Source organism: Phyllobates terribilis, unplaced genomic scaffold (assembly GCF_046119375.1).
Source record: "Phyllobates terribilis strain yellow unplaced genomic scaffold, ASM4611937v1 Scaffold_4__5_contigs__length_816908805, whole genome shotgun sequence".
NCBI classification, from domain to species: Eukaryota; Metazoa; Chordata; class Amphibia; order Anura; family Dendrobatidae; genus Phyllobates; species Phyllobates terribilis.
In genome coordinates this window covers 475174894-475190925 of record NW_027362764.1, presented here as the reverse complement: position 1 = coordinate 475190925, position 16032 = coordinate 475174894, and the positions used below count along the sequence as shown (strand labels likewise).

The following is a 16032-nucleotide window of genomic DNA, read 5'->3' as shown; positions in this document are numbered from 1 at the left end:
TCCATTGGAAGTAATGGGTGGTGAAGAAACGCTGAAGAAACGCTGAAAAAAAGCCCAGTAAAGAACATAGCTACATTTTGCTGCGTTTTTAGTGAAAAAAAAGCAAGTAGAGCAGTATGTGAAACTCACTTATTTTTGTGATTTTACCATCTTGTCTTGGTCACTGAGATGGCAGTTTCGATAGTACAGTTTAATTAAATTAGTGATGCGTACACAGTAAACATTGGCTGAGCTAGGTGTGAGATTGAACAATACCTGTGGCTCACAAACCTGTGAAATTGAACAATCCCTGAGCAATTCAATGACAGACCATAGTGTGAAAATAAAAAGTGTCCTACAAACTCAATGCACTGCCAGTGTCTTAGGTAAACTATTCCTGAACAATTCACCTCCCCATACTGCCACATTTGAAATTCTGGTTAATATGGTTTCACATATGTCTTGCATTGGTGACCCGTGTTCGTGCTTCTGTGGTGGAAGCAAAGCTGAACTTTGGGATCCTGAAAAATGCACCGAAAAACAAATAAAAAAACAAAAAATCCTGAACAAACCTTCCTGGCAAGAGATCAGGTTTTGTTGCAGAGAAAAAAATGCAATGTGTGAACATAGCCTTACTTGGACTTATGACTTTCCAGGAAAAAGGAAGCATCCTCATAACTGTTCCATTGGAATCAATTTGATTGTGGATAGGTGTAATAGCCACGATTCTGACTCCCCCAACTGCTCATTTCCTTACAGTAAAAAGATATTTTGCACAATGCTTTTCTCTCTAATAATGCAGAAACCAGACAGTAGGTCACTATTATTGGTAGAATGCAGTAAATCAGTAGTGCAAAAAGAAATCCACCTCAAGAGTGTACTTTCCCAACCTCCCTCTCGCTAGAGACAGTTCTCCAAGTACCAAGTTTCCAGGAAAGACAAATACATCTTGGTATCTTGATGGGGCTTTTTTTTATATCCTTTCCTATATTTATACTAAGCAGACAGGGCATCTTTTTATTATTTGTAAGTTATTATTTCATCACTTCTTGAATTAGCCAAACCCATTTACGATGTGTCAGTTTGGAGCATTAGACCTGAGAATTGTGCCAGTACTACACAAAGTATTAGGCTTAGGTACAATGTGCATCAAAGGCTTTGTAATATTGGAAGGAAAATAGCCCTGATTTCGTGTTAAGAAGATGCCATAGTGAAGTCTGATTGACTCTGTCGTAACTACATGGGGTTCATCAGCTGCTGGTGATGTCCACAATGCCACTATATCTGAATAAAGCCTTAGATGTGGGCAGTGGATTACTTGTTCTGGAATAGACACACCAAGTCATCCCTATTGTTGAAGGACGTATAAGAAGGCACTGAAACACTTGGCTCATAATATATAAACTAAAATTACAGGCTTAGGCACAAATAGTATAACGGGAGACACAAGTATGCTGTGCCCCAATCCTGACAATAATGAAGTACAAAACTCCCTCAATGTACAGAAAAACTTTTGGATACATTTTGGACCACCGTAACATTGGTCACTAACAAGTATTATAGGCTGCATCAAGAGCCAGAGCTCAGGTGTCTGATCCCTGAATTTTCATATACCCTTGGTAAAAGGGAGATTCACAACTTATAACGTGATGGTAAACCCTGGAAATATGCTTTCACTTTATAATTGGTGGTGGTCCAACCTCTAGGGCCTGCATTCATTCTTAGAAAGAAACGGTTATAGCACTGGTTTAGCTCAGTTTTCCTTTCTAAGGCTGTGTGCCCACTATGCGTTTTTAAGCGTTTCCGCAGCAGCAATTCCGCTGCAGAAACACTTAAAAAACGCTTGGTAGAAGGTCTGCAATGTTCCCCATTGATAATCCACATGTGCTGTGCATATGCTGCGGAAATTTCCGCTGCGGATTATCATTGCAGAAAAATCTGCAGCACTACCATTAATTTTGTGTAATCACGGTGTTTTCGCCGCCATTGACTTGCATTGAATCGTATAATATCTGCATCACTACATGTGCACATGCGGATATTAAGCGATTCAAAGTGTGGATGGTACCCGGGTCTTGAGAATGTTTGCATAGATTTATATAATGTGACCAAGTTGTCAAGCACTTTCCAAGTGATGCTAAAATCGGGAGATGCAGAAACGCTCAGGAAAAAATACGTACCTAAGGCACGTATCAGTCTTTGGTCAGTATTTTTTCTCAGGAGTGGGAGCCAAAACCAGGTGAGGAACAAAGAGCTGTTCGGCAGAATTCAGGCAAGCGTATATTACAGTTTGAATTTGAGTTTCTTGACCCAAACGGAACAGCCTCATACATGCCAATGAGGTCAAGTTCAGGTCAAGAGTCCCATCCTAGGTCAATAATCATGGCCTGTATTTGAACCGTGTTTCAGACATCCGAATTCGGCCTTACTCTAGTGGCGCCCCAGCCACCAAACTGTGAAGGTGACTGGGAGTCAGCCAGAATAGGCAGGTGCAGCTGTAGAAAACTCAGGCTGCAGACAAGCATAATTTTTTCATATCGGAGTTTCACATAAAAAAATTGGACGATTTTCACATGATTTTCATCCATGTGTCCGTTTTATATGTACATGTGTAATCCGTATTCCAACATCTACATTAAAAAATGTACATGATCAAACACAGTTTTCTCAGTTTATAGCAGAAACGTATCCATAAAATTTGCTTGCCACATGGATGTTCTATGTGGGATCTGATTTTTTTTTTCATTATGCACCCATAAGATTGAATGGATGAGTCCCATCCAAGACTCAAAAGAAAGTAGTGTTAGAGAGAAATCGCAGCACTGCTGGCTAGGTGCACCAGTAGGGTCCAAAACCAGCTCTACAGTAAATGAAACTGGGCACTCTACTTGATTCAAATGGAATGCGTGGAAGCATGGGACGCGATATCCACCGTTGTGTCTGTGATACCGCATCCCATGCTTCCACGCCACTGTATCTCCACTACTGGACCCACTCCTCTGACCGGGACACTGTGTCTTCACTTCTGTACTTCTTTGAGCAGTCTGCACTAACTGATGAAGGTCTTGCCGACCAAAACGTCTTTGTTATGATTTTGATAAACTGCAATTAAAAATTCGAATCAAGTAGAGTGCCCAGTTTTAGAAGGAAGTAGGGCATGCCACGATTTTTTTTGTATCACTGACAGACCGACAGAAAAATCTTTCAAACAGCCCATTGAATAACATGGGTCAGTGTGCTGTCTGATCAAATATTGGACAGCACAGATCCGATTTATACGCATAAGCCTTAGGCACACTGACCGATGTTATTGAATAGGGCTGTTCAGATGAACATTTTCCTCTCGGTCCAACTGTAAATAAGGAGAGAAGAAAATAAATAAATCACAGCATGCACTATTCACTAGTCTCATCCAGTCAAGCAATTGCGTGCCTATAATTGAATAAAATTATCGGATCCCTCACAGAACATCCATGTGGCTTCCAATATTGATGGATACATTTCCATTTTTAACCTAGGAAACTGTATTTGATCATGTATGCATGACGCGTATCGCACACAAATGTCACACGGTCATATAAATCATACAGATGGTGAGTTTTCTGCATGAAACTGACGATATTTTTAGCCACTCGTCTGCAGCCAGCCTTAAACCAGAACAACAGTACCATGATTTTCATTATCAATGCAGGTCTTGGATAACAGCCTCCCCACCAGTCATCGAAGGGAACCTATCACTTCCAAAAACGCTGTTTTTCTGCAGATATAGCGCTAATCGCAGGTAAATTGCGTTTAAACAATTACTCCCATCAAAGTTTTTATCCTCTTAATATATTGCACTCATCATATTATACAGCACTGTGTACTTACAATTGCTCATTTTGCCCAGCTAATTATTCTCTTTTCTCCGCTCTACGTAGAGACAGGAAGTCTCTTGTCCCTACATTTATCATGCCCCTCTTCAACTCCTGACCCAGCTGCTCCCTCCACCTCTCTGCCATTTACTTTTGTAGTGACTGATCAGTCATACATGGAAAATTGACCTCCTGTTTCTACATAGAGCTTAGAAGGAGTCAGCAAGTCAGTTTTTAATCATGTGATGTCAAAAGACAAGAATTAGCTGGATATAAGGGGAAAATGAGCAATTGTAAGTACAGAAACTATATAATATGATGGTTGCACTATATTAGGATAAAAAAATGTGATGGGAGGAGTGCTTCTTTAAAAGGAATCTGTCACCAGGTTTTTGCTATGTAATCTGAGAGCAGCATGATGTAAGGGCGGAAATCCTGATTCCAGCTATGTATCACTTACTAGTCTGCTTGCTTATTTTGTCTTTTTCAGGCAGATTCCACCTGAGACATCCCTAAAAAATTGTTGCAGCTTTGAAAAAGATTGCCTCTGAGCGATCGAAACGCGTTGCTGAAAATGTCCTATTGACAGCTATTCAATTGCACCTGTACCTCAGTTTTATTTATTCATTCATTTTTGAATGGAGTAATTTTTCTGACTTTTTTTCTAATAAAGTTGCTACTTTAAAATGTTCCTGTTTCCTCTGATCCTAGAGCTGGATACCTTTTTTCTTCAAAAGTGCTGCAAAACTGCAAAAAATGAACATAATGCACAGCAATATAAAAAATGTGGATGGCCTTGTCTTACCTCTTAAAGAATCACTCCAGCAGTTTTTTGTTTTTGTTTTTTATCAGCGCTGGAGTGGCGCTTTAAATGTAAGCCCCCTGCCCCCGGTCATATAGTCACCCTCCGGCGCCTTGATTCTTTTCGGCACCGCTTCGGTCCCACAGCGTCATTGTGTGAGCGCAGCTCCTGACTGACCGTAAATCAGGAGTTACCTCGCAAACTCTCAATACAAGTCTATGAGAGCCAGAACGAGGCTCCCATAGACTTGTATTGAATCGTGACCTCCGTGCAGCTTCATGAAACACTGGAGCTGCCGACAGGTCACTTTTCGCCAGAGACCAACTGGAGCGACACTGGAAACAGATGAAGGCAGCAGCAGCTGAGTATGAGACAGGGGGCAGTGGAATTCCATTAAAGAATCAGTCCAGCAGTGCAATAAAAAGTGGTGCTTTAACCGCTTCAGGGCTGGGAAACTGTAAAGTGGTTAAAAGTAGTAGTATGTTCTTTCCAAGGGCAGCGTCTGCTAGAAAGCTGCAGCTCTACCAATTCTCTGAATGCTGAGCTCGGTATAACCCCGCCCATAGCACTGATTGGCAGCTATGTACACTGTGCATAGGAAGAAAGCTGTCAGAGCTTATGAACAGTACAGACCAAAAGTTTGGACACACCTCATTTAAAGATTTTTCTGTATTTTCATGACTTTGAAAATTGTACATTCACACTGAAGGCATCAAAACGATGTATTAACACATGTGGAATTATATACTTAACAAAAAAGTGTGAAACAACTGAAAATATGTCTTATATTCTAGGTTCTTCAAAGTAGCCACCTTTTGCTTTGATGACTGCTTTGCACACTCTTGACATTCTCTTGATGAGCTTCAAGAGGTAGTCACCGGAAATGGTCTTCCAACAATCTTGAAGGAGTTCCCAGAGATGCTTAGCACTTGTTGGCCCTTTTGCCTTCACTCTGTGGTCCAGCTCACCCCAAACCATCTCGATTGGGTTCAGGTCTGGTGACTGTGGAGGCCAGGTCATCTGGCATAGCACCCCATCACTCTCCTTCTTGGTCAAATAGCCCTTACACAGCCTGGAGGTGTGTTTGGGGTCATTGTCCTGTTGAAAAATAAATGATGGTCCAACTAAACGCAAACCGGATGGAATAGCATGGCGCTGCAAGATGCTGTGGTAGCCATGCTGGTTCAGTATGCCTTCAATTTTGAATAAATCCCCAACAGTGTCACCAGCAAAGCACCCCCACACCATCACACCTCCATGCTTCACGGTGGAGACCAGGCATGTAGAGTCCATCCGTTCACCTTTTCTGCGTCGCACAAAGACACGGTGGTTGGAACCAAAGATCTCAAATTTGGACTCATCAGACCAAAGCACAGATTTCCACTGGTCTAATGTCCATTCCTTGTGTTCTTTAGCCCAAACAAGTCTCTTCTGCTTGTTGCCTGTCCTTAGCAGTGGTTTCCTAGCAGCTATTTTACCATGAAGGCCTGCTGCACAAAGTCTCCTCTTAACAGTTGTTGTAGAGATGTGTCTGCTGCTAGAACTCTGTGTGGCATTGACCTGGTCTCTAATCTGAGCTGCTGTTAACCTGCAATTTCTGAGGCTGGTGACTCGGATAAACTTATCCTCAGAAGCAGAGGTGACTCTTGGTCTTCCTTTCATGGGGCGGTCCTCATGTAAGCCAGTTTCTTTGTAGCGCTTGATGGTTTTTGCAACTGCACTTGGAGACACATTCAAAGTTTGCCCAATTTTTCGGACTGATTGACCTTCATTTCTTAAAGTAATGATGGCCACTCATTTTTTTCTTTACTTAGCTGCTTTTTTCTTGCCATAATACAAATTCTAACAGTCTATTCAGTAGGACTATCAGCTGTGTATCCACCTGACTTATGCACAACACAACTGATGGTCCCAACCCCATTTATAAGGCAAGAAATCCCACTTATTAAACCTGACAGGGCACACCTGTGAAGTGAAAACCATTTCCGGTGACTACCTCTTGAAGCTTATCAAGAGAATGCCAAGAGTGTGCAAAGCAGTCATCAAAGCAAAAGGTGGCTACTTTGAAGAACCTAGAATATAAGACATATTTTCAGTTGTTTCACACGTTTTGTTAAGTATATAATTCCACATGTGTTAATTCATAGTTTTGATGCCTTCAGTGTGAATGTACAATTTTCAGTCATGAAAAATCTTTTAATGAGAAGGTGTGTCCAAACTTTTGGTCTGTACTGTATATGGAGAGCTACATGGCAGCAGGTTTACTAGTCCTCTAGTGATAATCTACTGCTGATAAACCAGTGATTTTATCAGAACTGGCAAGCAGCCCAGTAAGTGAGATCACTGGAATCAGGGTTTCTGGCTGTACATTATACTGTTCCAAGATAAGGTGACAAAATTCCGGTGACAGATTCCCTTTATTTAATTTATGCATCACAGCTACAGGGAGACCATGAAACTATATTCTCCCTACAACCGTTCGCTTCCAGACATTGGGGCGGTGTCGGGAGAAGTTACAGTCACCGCTCATTTTACAGCACATTGGTTGGCAGCCTGCTCTGCACCGTATATGTGTGCATCACGTGTGTGTCACAGGCTGTCCTTGTGCTCACTGTAACAGCCCCTGCACTATCCAGAGCACTGGAAGGGAGCGGCTGCAGAGAGAATAGAACTTTATTTTATCCCTGTAGCCGCTGCTCCAGTAAGTCGTCAAAATGGGGTTTATGTGCCATTTATTGCAAATTAACACTATATTTGGAGGTGACAAGATCTTTTTAAACCAACTGGAAAGTGATTTGTCATGTATGTTCACCCCCACCTGGTACCCTCAGTATGCCACCCGCTGAGACTGACTTCTAGCCACCTACATCCAAAATGACCACCGCAGTGGCACAGGTAGTGTAGTGGTCCTAGGAAACCACGTCACCTCCGCACAGGAAAGGCTGGGAGGTGTAGTTCAGACCTACGACTCCAGCAGACATCTTGGATGCAGTAGGAACTCAACGCCTGTCTCCACATAGGTGGCAGCGGGATGCAAACAGAGGAAGGGCAACTATGCGTGACAAGTGTATAACCACTACTCAGTGCCAGGGTGATGGACCCTCTAAGTGATGGCATATTATGGCAGTATGACGTCACTTTATAAGAGGGAGTAACAGCCTGGCCAGGGCAAAGTTTCTTGTTGGCACCTGGGCAGCCAGCATGGTGACTAACAATAGGACACAATACAGTGACAGATGTGAGGCAGCAGGGGCATGAGGCACAGAACAGCCGCCACCTGCTGCCTCCTCACAGCCCTCACTGCCAGGGGTGCCGTCTTCTGAGGTAATCTCGGGCGCCATTGTACAGACCCCCATCCATGTTTCCTCACCAGCCCTACGTCCCCCCACACTATGGAGAGCGGCAGCCGAGCTCCACAAAGACCTCTCCCTCTCACCAGCCCGTTCCCGCCCATTCCCTCTTACTCTGGGTCGCGCAGCTCCGTGTCCACGGCCGCCATTTTCCTCGCAGATTCGGAGGAGACGAGGTTACGGGAGCGGAAGTGGGAATGTCTCGTCATCTCCGTACTACAGGGAACTTCCGGTACTGGTTGGCAATGGTTGGCGACGTCGTCCTGCAGGTGTTATCGCACGCTGACATGTGCCGCTGTTTTGTGGGTGACTTGTAGGACTGGGGTTTTGTGGTACTGGTGATTGCAGCCAGATCGAGTATTGTACGCGCATTGTCCTTTGTAGCAGGAATTCAGAAAGTCTTCACCTCCACAAGGGGATTCTGCTCCTGGTGTCCTGTAAGCAGCGGGCAGGCGCTGGCTCGTACAGCCGTTCAGCTAGCACATTGTCGGCAGCACGTCCATGTACAGAGCATGTGCTGCCGACAGTGTGCTCGCTGAATGGTTGTTTAGTGCCTATGTAAACGATCCAGTCAGCCGATGAATGAGCATTGTGTGCATTTACACCTGGACGATTATCTCCTTGTATAAAGTGGTCTTTAGTACCACCGGTTTCCCACCATGACACCTTCTTGTCGCCAGCCCCCCCCCCCTTGCCTGCCAAGCTTGACGCCCAGTCCTATTTTAGCTCTTGTACGCCCCTTACTTTTACCCACCACCTGCCCCCGGCTCAGGGCAAAGGTTTTCCAGACATTAGCATTGACTGTACATTGTGCTCTAATAGCACAAGAATGCACACATGGATCCCGCCACAGACCCCATTACATTAGTCAAAGTGCCCTCCATACTAGCCACAGATTCACCCACAATACGGTTAAAGAAGTTGTACAGTACTTTATAATGTCCCCCCGGGGCCCCTAAGACTTTTTGTAAATACCTTCCGTTGCTGTTTCTGCCTGTGAGTGGCGCTACCGGTGGCCGCTCACAGACATCACGTGACCCCGCGCTGACGTCACGACAAGTGAGGCGTGACTCTTCCACTGTGGAAGAAAAAGACCCCTGGCTGCTGCCAGCACTTGTCGTGACATCAGCGGATGTCAGAGCCGGCTGCAGCCGGGGGTCACGTGATGGCTGTGAGCGGCCAGTGATAGCGCCACTCACAGGAATTATTTGCAACGTAAGGTATTTATAAAAAGTCTTAAGGGCCCCGGGGCGGATAATCTAAAGTAGTGGACTACCCCTTTAAAGATCCAGCAACAATGCCCCTGGCTGTCAGAGCCACAGATGGCCACCATGAGCCATCTGCACTGTTCTAAAGTCATTTACTTTATACAAAAAGCATTGATTATTTATATCTGTTAAAGTGCAAATTGTCTTTTCAGAGAGGAAGAGGACAAGAACTCTAGTGAAACCTACAGGAAGTAGCAATCCTAAAAGTCAATTGTGACCCTTTAACGAGCCTTATCACATGACTTAGGATGAAAAGCCAAGACAAGAAACTCAATTTGCAGACACTGTGTTTCGGGGTACTGCTCCTCGTCAGTGCAAACTGTGAGTTCTGGTTTGGCTGGATGAGAGGCTTCAGACCGGTATCTAGGGGTAATATTTCTCCTTGCGGAGACTTACGTGTTAAGCACGTCAGGTAAGGAGACTTTTAAAGCTGTAATTGTATTGACTTTTATCCTAAGTCATGTGATAAGGCTCCTTAAAGGATCACTATTGACTTTTAGGATCGCTACTTCCTGTAGGTGGCACTAGAGTTCTAGTCCTCTTCCTCTCTGAAGAGACAATTTGCATATTTCCCAGAGGAGCATTGCGGCTTTAAAAGTCTCCTCACCTGACGTGCTTAACACGTCACACTCTCCGCAAGGAGAAAAATCTGTTAAAGGAAACGTCTGCTCAGGTTTTTCCTAAATAAGCTGGAAACAACAACTTTCAATTGCCTGTAGCTCCATTTCTGCAACCCTTTCATAAGGTCTCCTACATGGCTTAGAAATTATAGTCCCATGCTAAAATTTAGCCGATCGGGGGGAGAAAACTCCAGAATTGTGCTTTTTCAGTTGCAAAACACAGCAAAAAATATGCAATAAGAAGCAATCAAAACATAGTATGTGCCCCAAAATGGTTTAAAGGGACTCTATCAGCACAGAATGACTTTTCAAAGCAAGGAACAGGCGCTCTGTGCATCATGGTGGGGCTAGTCTTTTATATACACCTTCCCACCTGCTTGGTTTCCATCTATTTCCACCCTTCTCTGGCCATATGAAGCCAGAGCTGTCAATCAAAGAAGAGGAGACTGAGGGAAAATATGCAGGTGGGAAGGTGTATATAAATGATTGGCCACCGTGAAGCACCGAGCAGCAGGATTTAGTTTGAACAATCATGCTGTGCTGATAGAGTCCCTTTAAAGGGGCTGTCCAGGACTTTTAACATTGATGGGGTGTGATACCCCGCACCCCCTCACATCTGCCACCTATTTAAATCAATAGGGGGTGGATGTGCAGTACCCAGTGGTGGTCACTATTCTGTCACCGGATCTGTGCTGCTTCCTAACTGAGCAGTTCCAGGGAACAGCTGATCGGTGGGGTGCCGGGTGTCGCACCCCCGCAGATCAGACATTTATGACCTATCCCTTTAAGGATAGATCATCAATGCTAAAGTCCCGGAAACCTCTTTAATGGATCTTTTGCGATTATTAACGTAGGAAATTGTAAATTGTTTAGTTATTTAATTATAAAAACATGTAAAAAATGGATATACAAATGAAATACAGGTGACGATATGGATGAAAAATAGTTTTTTTTATCTGGATGAAAAACAGAATTTTCATACATTCATGTGAATTTAGCCTAAGTGAAAAAAATAACCGATTTTAGTGGTTTGCATCAGATTTCCAATATTGTTTTCTCCATGTGTCAGTTTTTACTATCAATTAGTGTTGAGCGAGTATGTTCTCTCCGAGTATGCTCGGGCCAAGCTCCGAGTATTTATAGCTGCTCGGTGATAAGGTTAAATCGCTCCCGTGGGCATGATTTGCAACTGTTTGGCAGCTTTATTACATGTGAGAAATGTGTAAGAAATAGACATTCCTCCCATGTAATAAAACTGTCAAACAGTCGCAAATCATGCACACAGGAGCGATTCAACCATATCACCGAGCAGCTGTAAATACTCGGAGCTCGGCCCGAGTATACTCGGTGAAAGGGTTAACAGAACATACTCGCTCAACACTACTATCAATGTTTCATTAGCTTTTCTGGTATGTAAAAATAATAGCAGTTTGTAGGGCTTCTCCTAGCACAGTCAGTGAGAAATAGACAGTACTAGGATGGCCTCCTTTTGCTGTCTGAGTTTTTCACGGTCCCATAAACTTGATTGTTCAATTTTGTTCCGTGACTCAGATCAATAAAAGGCATGTCTCCTTTTTTTTTTGCAGACAGCAGAAGCTGTTCTTTAAACTAGAATTTAGTAGCCTAAACTACCACCGTATCAGTGTACTGCTAGGGATTATGGTACTATAAATGCCACTGTTCTCTGTTATGGCATTATGTAGAAATAAAATAGGGTATTTATATCACAACATATTGGTTGTAGTAATTTTAGTGACTGAAAAATCTGTTCTACATATTTTAATTTTTTTTTTCATTTTCTGCAGAAAGCACATGTATTTTTACAAGCCTCATTCAGGTGAACAGGATAATTGTAGAAATCTAGAACCCAAGCCTCAAAACAGTATCAATTTATTTAAAGAGTGCGCCCCAGCCTCTCATCAGGGGTGCAACAATCACAGTCATAATGGGGGTGACTGTGACCATGTCCAGACAGGTTGTGAGGCCTGCACAGAACCAGAAGGCAGCACTTACCATAATCTTATCCTTCAGAAGCAGAGCAGCTCGCAGAACACCTTCATTGGGCTTTGGCACATCGTATTGTCTGTTTGCATGCGAGTGGAGTAAAAGTTTGTGATTCAGCAGCATCTTTAGCTGAGAGTGGGAGATCCGTTTGTAGGTTCGCCACTTGGCCGCTATATAGTACCTTGAAAAATCTAGCTCAGTGAGATTGGAGGGAGAGTGTCTGTGAATAGTAATTTTCAGGTCTTACCACAGTTTCTCAATGGGATTTAGGTCTGGACTTTGGGCCATTTGACCTAACCATTCCATTGTAGCTCTGGCAGAATGTTTAGGGTTGTTGTACTGCTGAAAGTTGAGCCTACGCCCTGGTCTCAATTCTTTTGCAGCCTCTAACAGGATGCTTTCCTCCTGGATTGCCTTGTATATATCTCTGTCCATCTTCTCATCATCTCTGACCAGTTTCCCTGTCACTGCTGAACCATTGCATACATACGGTCACAGGCTGTCTAGATGGGCACAGCCTCTCTCAGTGCAAGTGTATTGAATGAGGCCTAACACAATCTACTTGGAATATGGCCAGAAGTATGCAAATTGTATACTTTCGGTCATATGACACCCCAGGATCGGAGAATTCACGCAGTCTGTGCGATGTAAGGATTCACAAGTCTGCAGTCACAATAGAGTGGCTGCAGACTTGTAGCCTAAGGCCGGACGACCCCTTTAACCCTTATCTGACATGGGGTGTATTAATACGTATCTGTGTCCTGGGCCTATTGGACCAGATACATAATAATACGCCCCGGTGATCGCGCCCGCACACAGGCTGTACGGGCGCGATCGTCAACGGGTGTCAGCTGGGTTAGGGTTGTGCTAGGTTTAGGGATTTTTTCAAAAGTAAAGGAAAAAAAATGATGACAATATGGCGACTAGTGTTAATTATTATTATTATTTATTATTATAGCGCCATTTATTCCATGGCGCTTTACATGTGATAGGGATATACATAACAAAAGCATTTACATAATCTTAACAAAACGAGTCAGCGACTGGTACAGGAGGAGCGAGGACCCTGCCCGCGAGGGCTCACAGTCTACAAGGGATGGGTGAGGATACATTAGGTGAGGGTAGAGCTGGTCATGCAGTGGTGTTTACTGCAGGTTGTAGGCTTGTCGGAAGAGGTGGGTCTTCAGGTTCCTTTTGAAGGTTTCCACGGTCGGCGAGAGTCTGATGTGTTGGGGTAGAGAGTTCCAGAGTAGGGGGGAAGCACGGGAGAAATCTTGTAGCGAGCACTTGCGCCCGAGTGCTCGGGTATGCACCGAGTATCGTGGGTGCTCGAGTCTCCGCCCCATATTCTTCGAGGGCAAAAAACCTCGCGGGGATTGCCTGCCATGCACGAGCGATCCCTGCATGTTTTTTTTGGGTGTCCAACAACCGTGAAACATGCAGGCGGGGACTCGAGCATGTCACTTGAGCACCCACGATACATGGTGCATACCTGAGTACCCGATGCAAACTCAAGTAGCGAGCACTTGCGCTCAAGACTAATGACAACTTATTCAATATGATGACCTAATGTTATCAATTTCTGTGTCGTACCACTAGGTTCAAAATGTTCACTATACCCCTTGATAAAATCCTTGAGGGGTCTAGTTTCCAAAATGGTGTCACTTGTGGGGGGTTTCCACTGTTTTGGCACGTCAGGGGCTCCCCAAACGCAACATGGCGTCTGCTAATTATTCAAGCAAAGTCAGTGAGTGACAGGACACCACTCCTGACCTCAGTGCAGCTTCAGGGCTTGCTCGCTGGAGCGGCTCATTCTCATTCTCCCCGGCGTCAGAGGATTACAACGGGAGACACTTAGGACAGGTGAATATATAGATTTTATTATTTTAATCTTATTTTTACACAAGGACACTGCGGGAGCGGACACTTCTACTCCCAACATTGTCTCTTGCTCGTGTTGATCGCAGCACACTGATATGTATAGCACAGGCAATCGGACTATAGTCTCCTAAGCGGACTATTGAAGTCAGTAAAAAATAAGTTTTTAAAAATATGAAAAAAAAAAACAAGTTCAAATCACCCCCCTTTTTGCCCCCAATGAAAATAAAACAATAATAAAAAAAAATACATTTGGTATCGCTGCATTCAGAAATGTCCGATCTATCAAAATATAAAATCAATCTGATTGGTAAACAGCGTAATGAGAAAAAAGCGAAATGTCAGAATTACCGGTGTTTTTTGCCACCACAAAAACATCCTATCTACCCTCAAATGGTATCAATAAACACGTCAGCTCAAGGGGCAAAAAATAAGCGCTCACCCGGCCCCAGGTCCCAAAAAAAACTATATATGTTTGTTATCTGCATACTCGTACTGACCTGGAGAATCATATTGCCAGGTCAGTTTTAATGTATATTGAACATGGTAAATAAAAAAACAAAATAACTATTGCAGAATTGCACTTTTTTGCAATTTCAATGCACTTGGAATTTTTTTCTCCGTTTTCCAGTGCGCTATATGGTAAAATGAGTGGTGTCGTTCAAAAGTACAATTCGTCCCTCAAAAAACAAGAGCTCATATGGCTATATGGACGGAAAAACAAAAAAGGCTCTTGCAAGAAGGGGAGGAAAAAAACTGAAAAATCGCCGGGTGGTGAAGTGGTTAAGAGGCGCCTGCCTTTTAAAGAATAGGGTGAGGTGCCATGTGGTGTGCCCTTGCCACTAATCCTCCATTCAAGGAATGATTTGTGAGGTAAGTCACAACATGGCTCATCAGGAATGGGGTTATTGCGCCCAGCTCCATCTACTTTGTCAGAGATGGGCAAAAATAAGGTGAAAACAAGAAAAAGTCACAACATTTCGACACTTTTCAAAGCTTTTTTACCACAGGTTTCTGGCATAAAAGCTTTGAATGCATTCTCAGAGCCTTTCTCATTGGATGTGTTGGTCACAAAGCGGTGCACAATCACAGCCCGCAGGTGACGTCCTAGCACTTAGCAGTCAGCCTCAGCGACTGGAGAAACTAACGCTATGCAGAGACCAAAGCAAATGACGTTTGCCGCTGTCAATAAAGTTTTTTGAAAGGGAACAAAAAAAGTGTGCGCGTTGTACAGGCTGTACGGGAAGCTCTGCACCGAGAGCAACAGGCAGCTGCCAGTGTGAAGAAGGGGGCAGCCGTGCCGGAAGCGACCAGTGCCCAGCTGACCGGGAGCTGCCAGCTGTGAGTACAGGTGCACCTGGCGCCATAACCTCGGTGTGCACGGCTGTCAGGTCGTAGTGACGACACAGCTGCGGCTTTTACATTCCCGCAGTAACCACGTGTTTACAGTCCGCTGACTTTGCAGCAGTTTTATTAGAGCTGGCTGGGAGTTGTAGTGCTCTCCTGTGTGTTCTGTCATGCCTTGTAGTCTCTGATAGTAAACCATACAGGTGCAGGCGCTGCTTCTGTGAAAAGTACCAGAAAGCTCACAACTATATTCTTCATCAACAAGAATAATGGAAGTGTTGTGGTCTTAGTGGTCATTATAAGGCTTCGTTCACACGGTGTCATTTTTCAGGTGAAGAAACCACTTAAGGAAACTGCAGCGTTTTTCTTTCTCTTTTTTTATTTCTACCCTGAAGCTCGTTTTATTAAAGCGTTCTCTCTTTTTTTCTGTAAACCCTTTTTGTTTTGTTTTTATCATTTCTTTTTAATTTTTTTTTTTTTTGAGGTGGGGGGAGGGGATTTTCTCACATTTAGTCATTCGTGAAGTAATGAATAAAACACCAGCATTTTTTATAAGTGAAAACACTTATAAAACAACTAAAAAATGCCTACATGTTCCGGGTGATTTTTTTTTCTGTAGCCTTCCCATTATCCTCTGCTGTAAAGTACAGAGTGTCTTCAGATCAGAAAAGTGCCTGGAGATTGAGCAGGTCACTTCTTTTACAATTATTAGCACCTATAGAAAAAGACTGTCAAAATGAGCATGAAAACACCTCCTTAAATCCAGCACATGACCAAATAACTATTATAACAATAAGCTTTATTGAATATATAGTGAACAAGACGACAGTTAAAAGCATCGATGACAAGACAAAATTAGATAAAAATTAGTAGAGGTGCAAAGATGGCAACAATGTGTATAAGTGGTAATGAATGACCTGGACGTTACTT

General features: G+C 43.5%; 2 protein-coding genes across 13 annotated transcripts in view; one reads left to right on the top strand and one right to left on the bottom strand.

The window, feature by feature from the left end:
* PRP4K (pre-mRNA processing factor kinase PRP4K) overlaps positions 1–8245 on the bottom strand; it is a 66086-nt gene extending 57841 nt beyond the window's left edge. For all 10 annotated transcript variants that reach the window (XR_012320109.1, XR_012320111.1, XR_012320110.1 and 7 more), the window contains exon 1: positions 8100–8245. Coding sequence is in view for 1 of the 10 variants with exons in the window: in XM_073678710.1 (XP_073534811.1) it covers positions 8100–8194 (95 nt within the window). In the remaining 9 variants the exon portion in view is untranslated. The remainder of the gene's footprint in view (positions 1–8099) is intronic.
* Positions 8246–14958: 6713 nt separating this feature from the next.
* LOC141265532 (uncharacterized) overlaps positions 14959–16032 on the top strand; it is a 52094-nt gene continuing 51020 nt past the window's right edge. For 2 of the 3 annotated variants that reach the window (XM_073678707.1, XM_073678709.1), the window contains exon 1: positions 14959–15096. The gene's annotated coding sequence lies outside the window, so the exon portion shown is untranslated. Of the gene's footprint in view, positions 15130–16032 lie in introns of all 3 variants that reach the window. The other variant, XM_073678708.1, reaches the window with a different exon arrangement.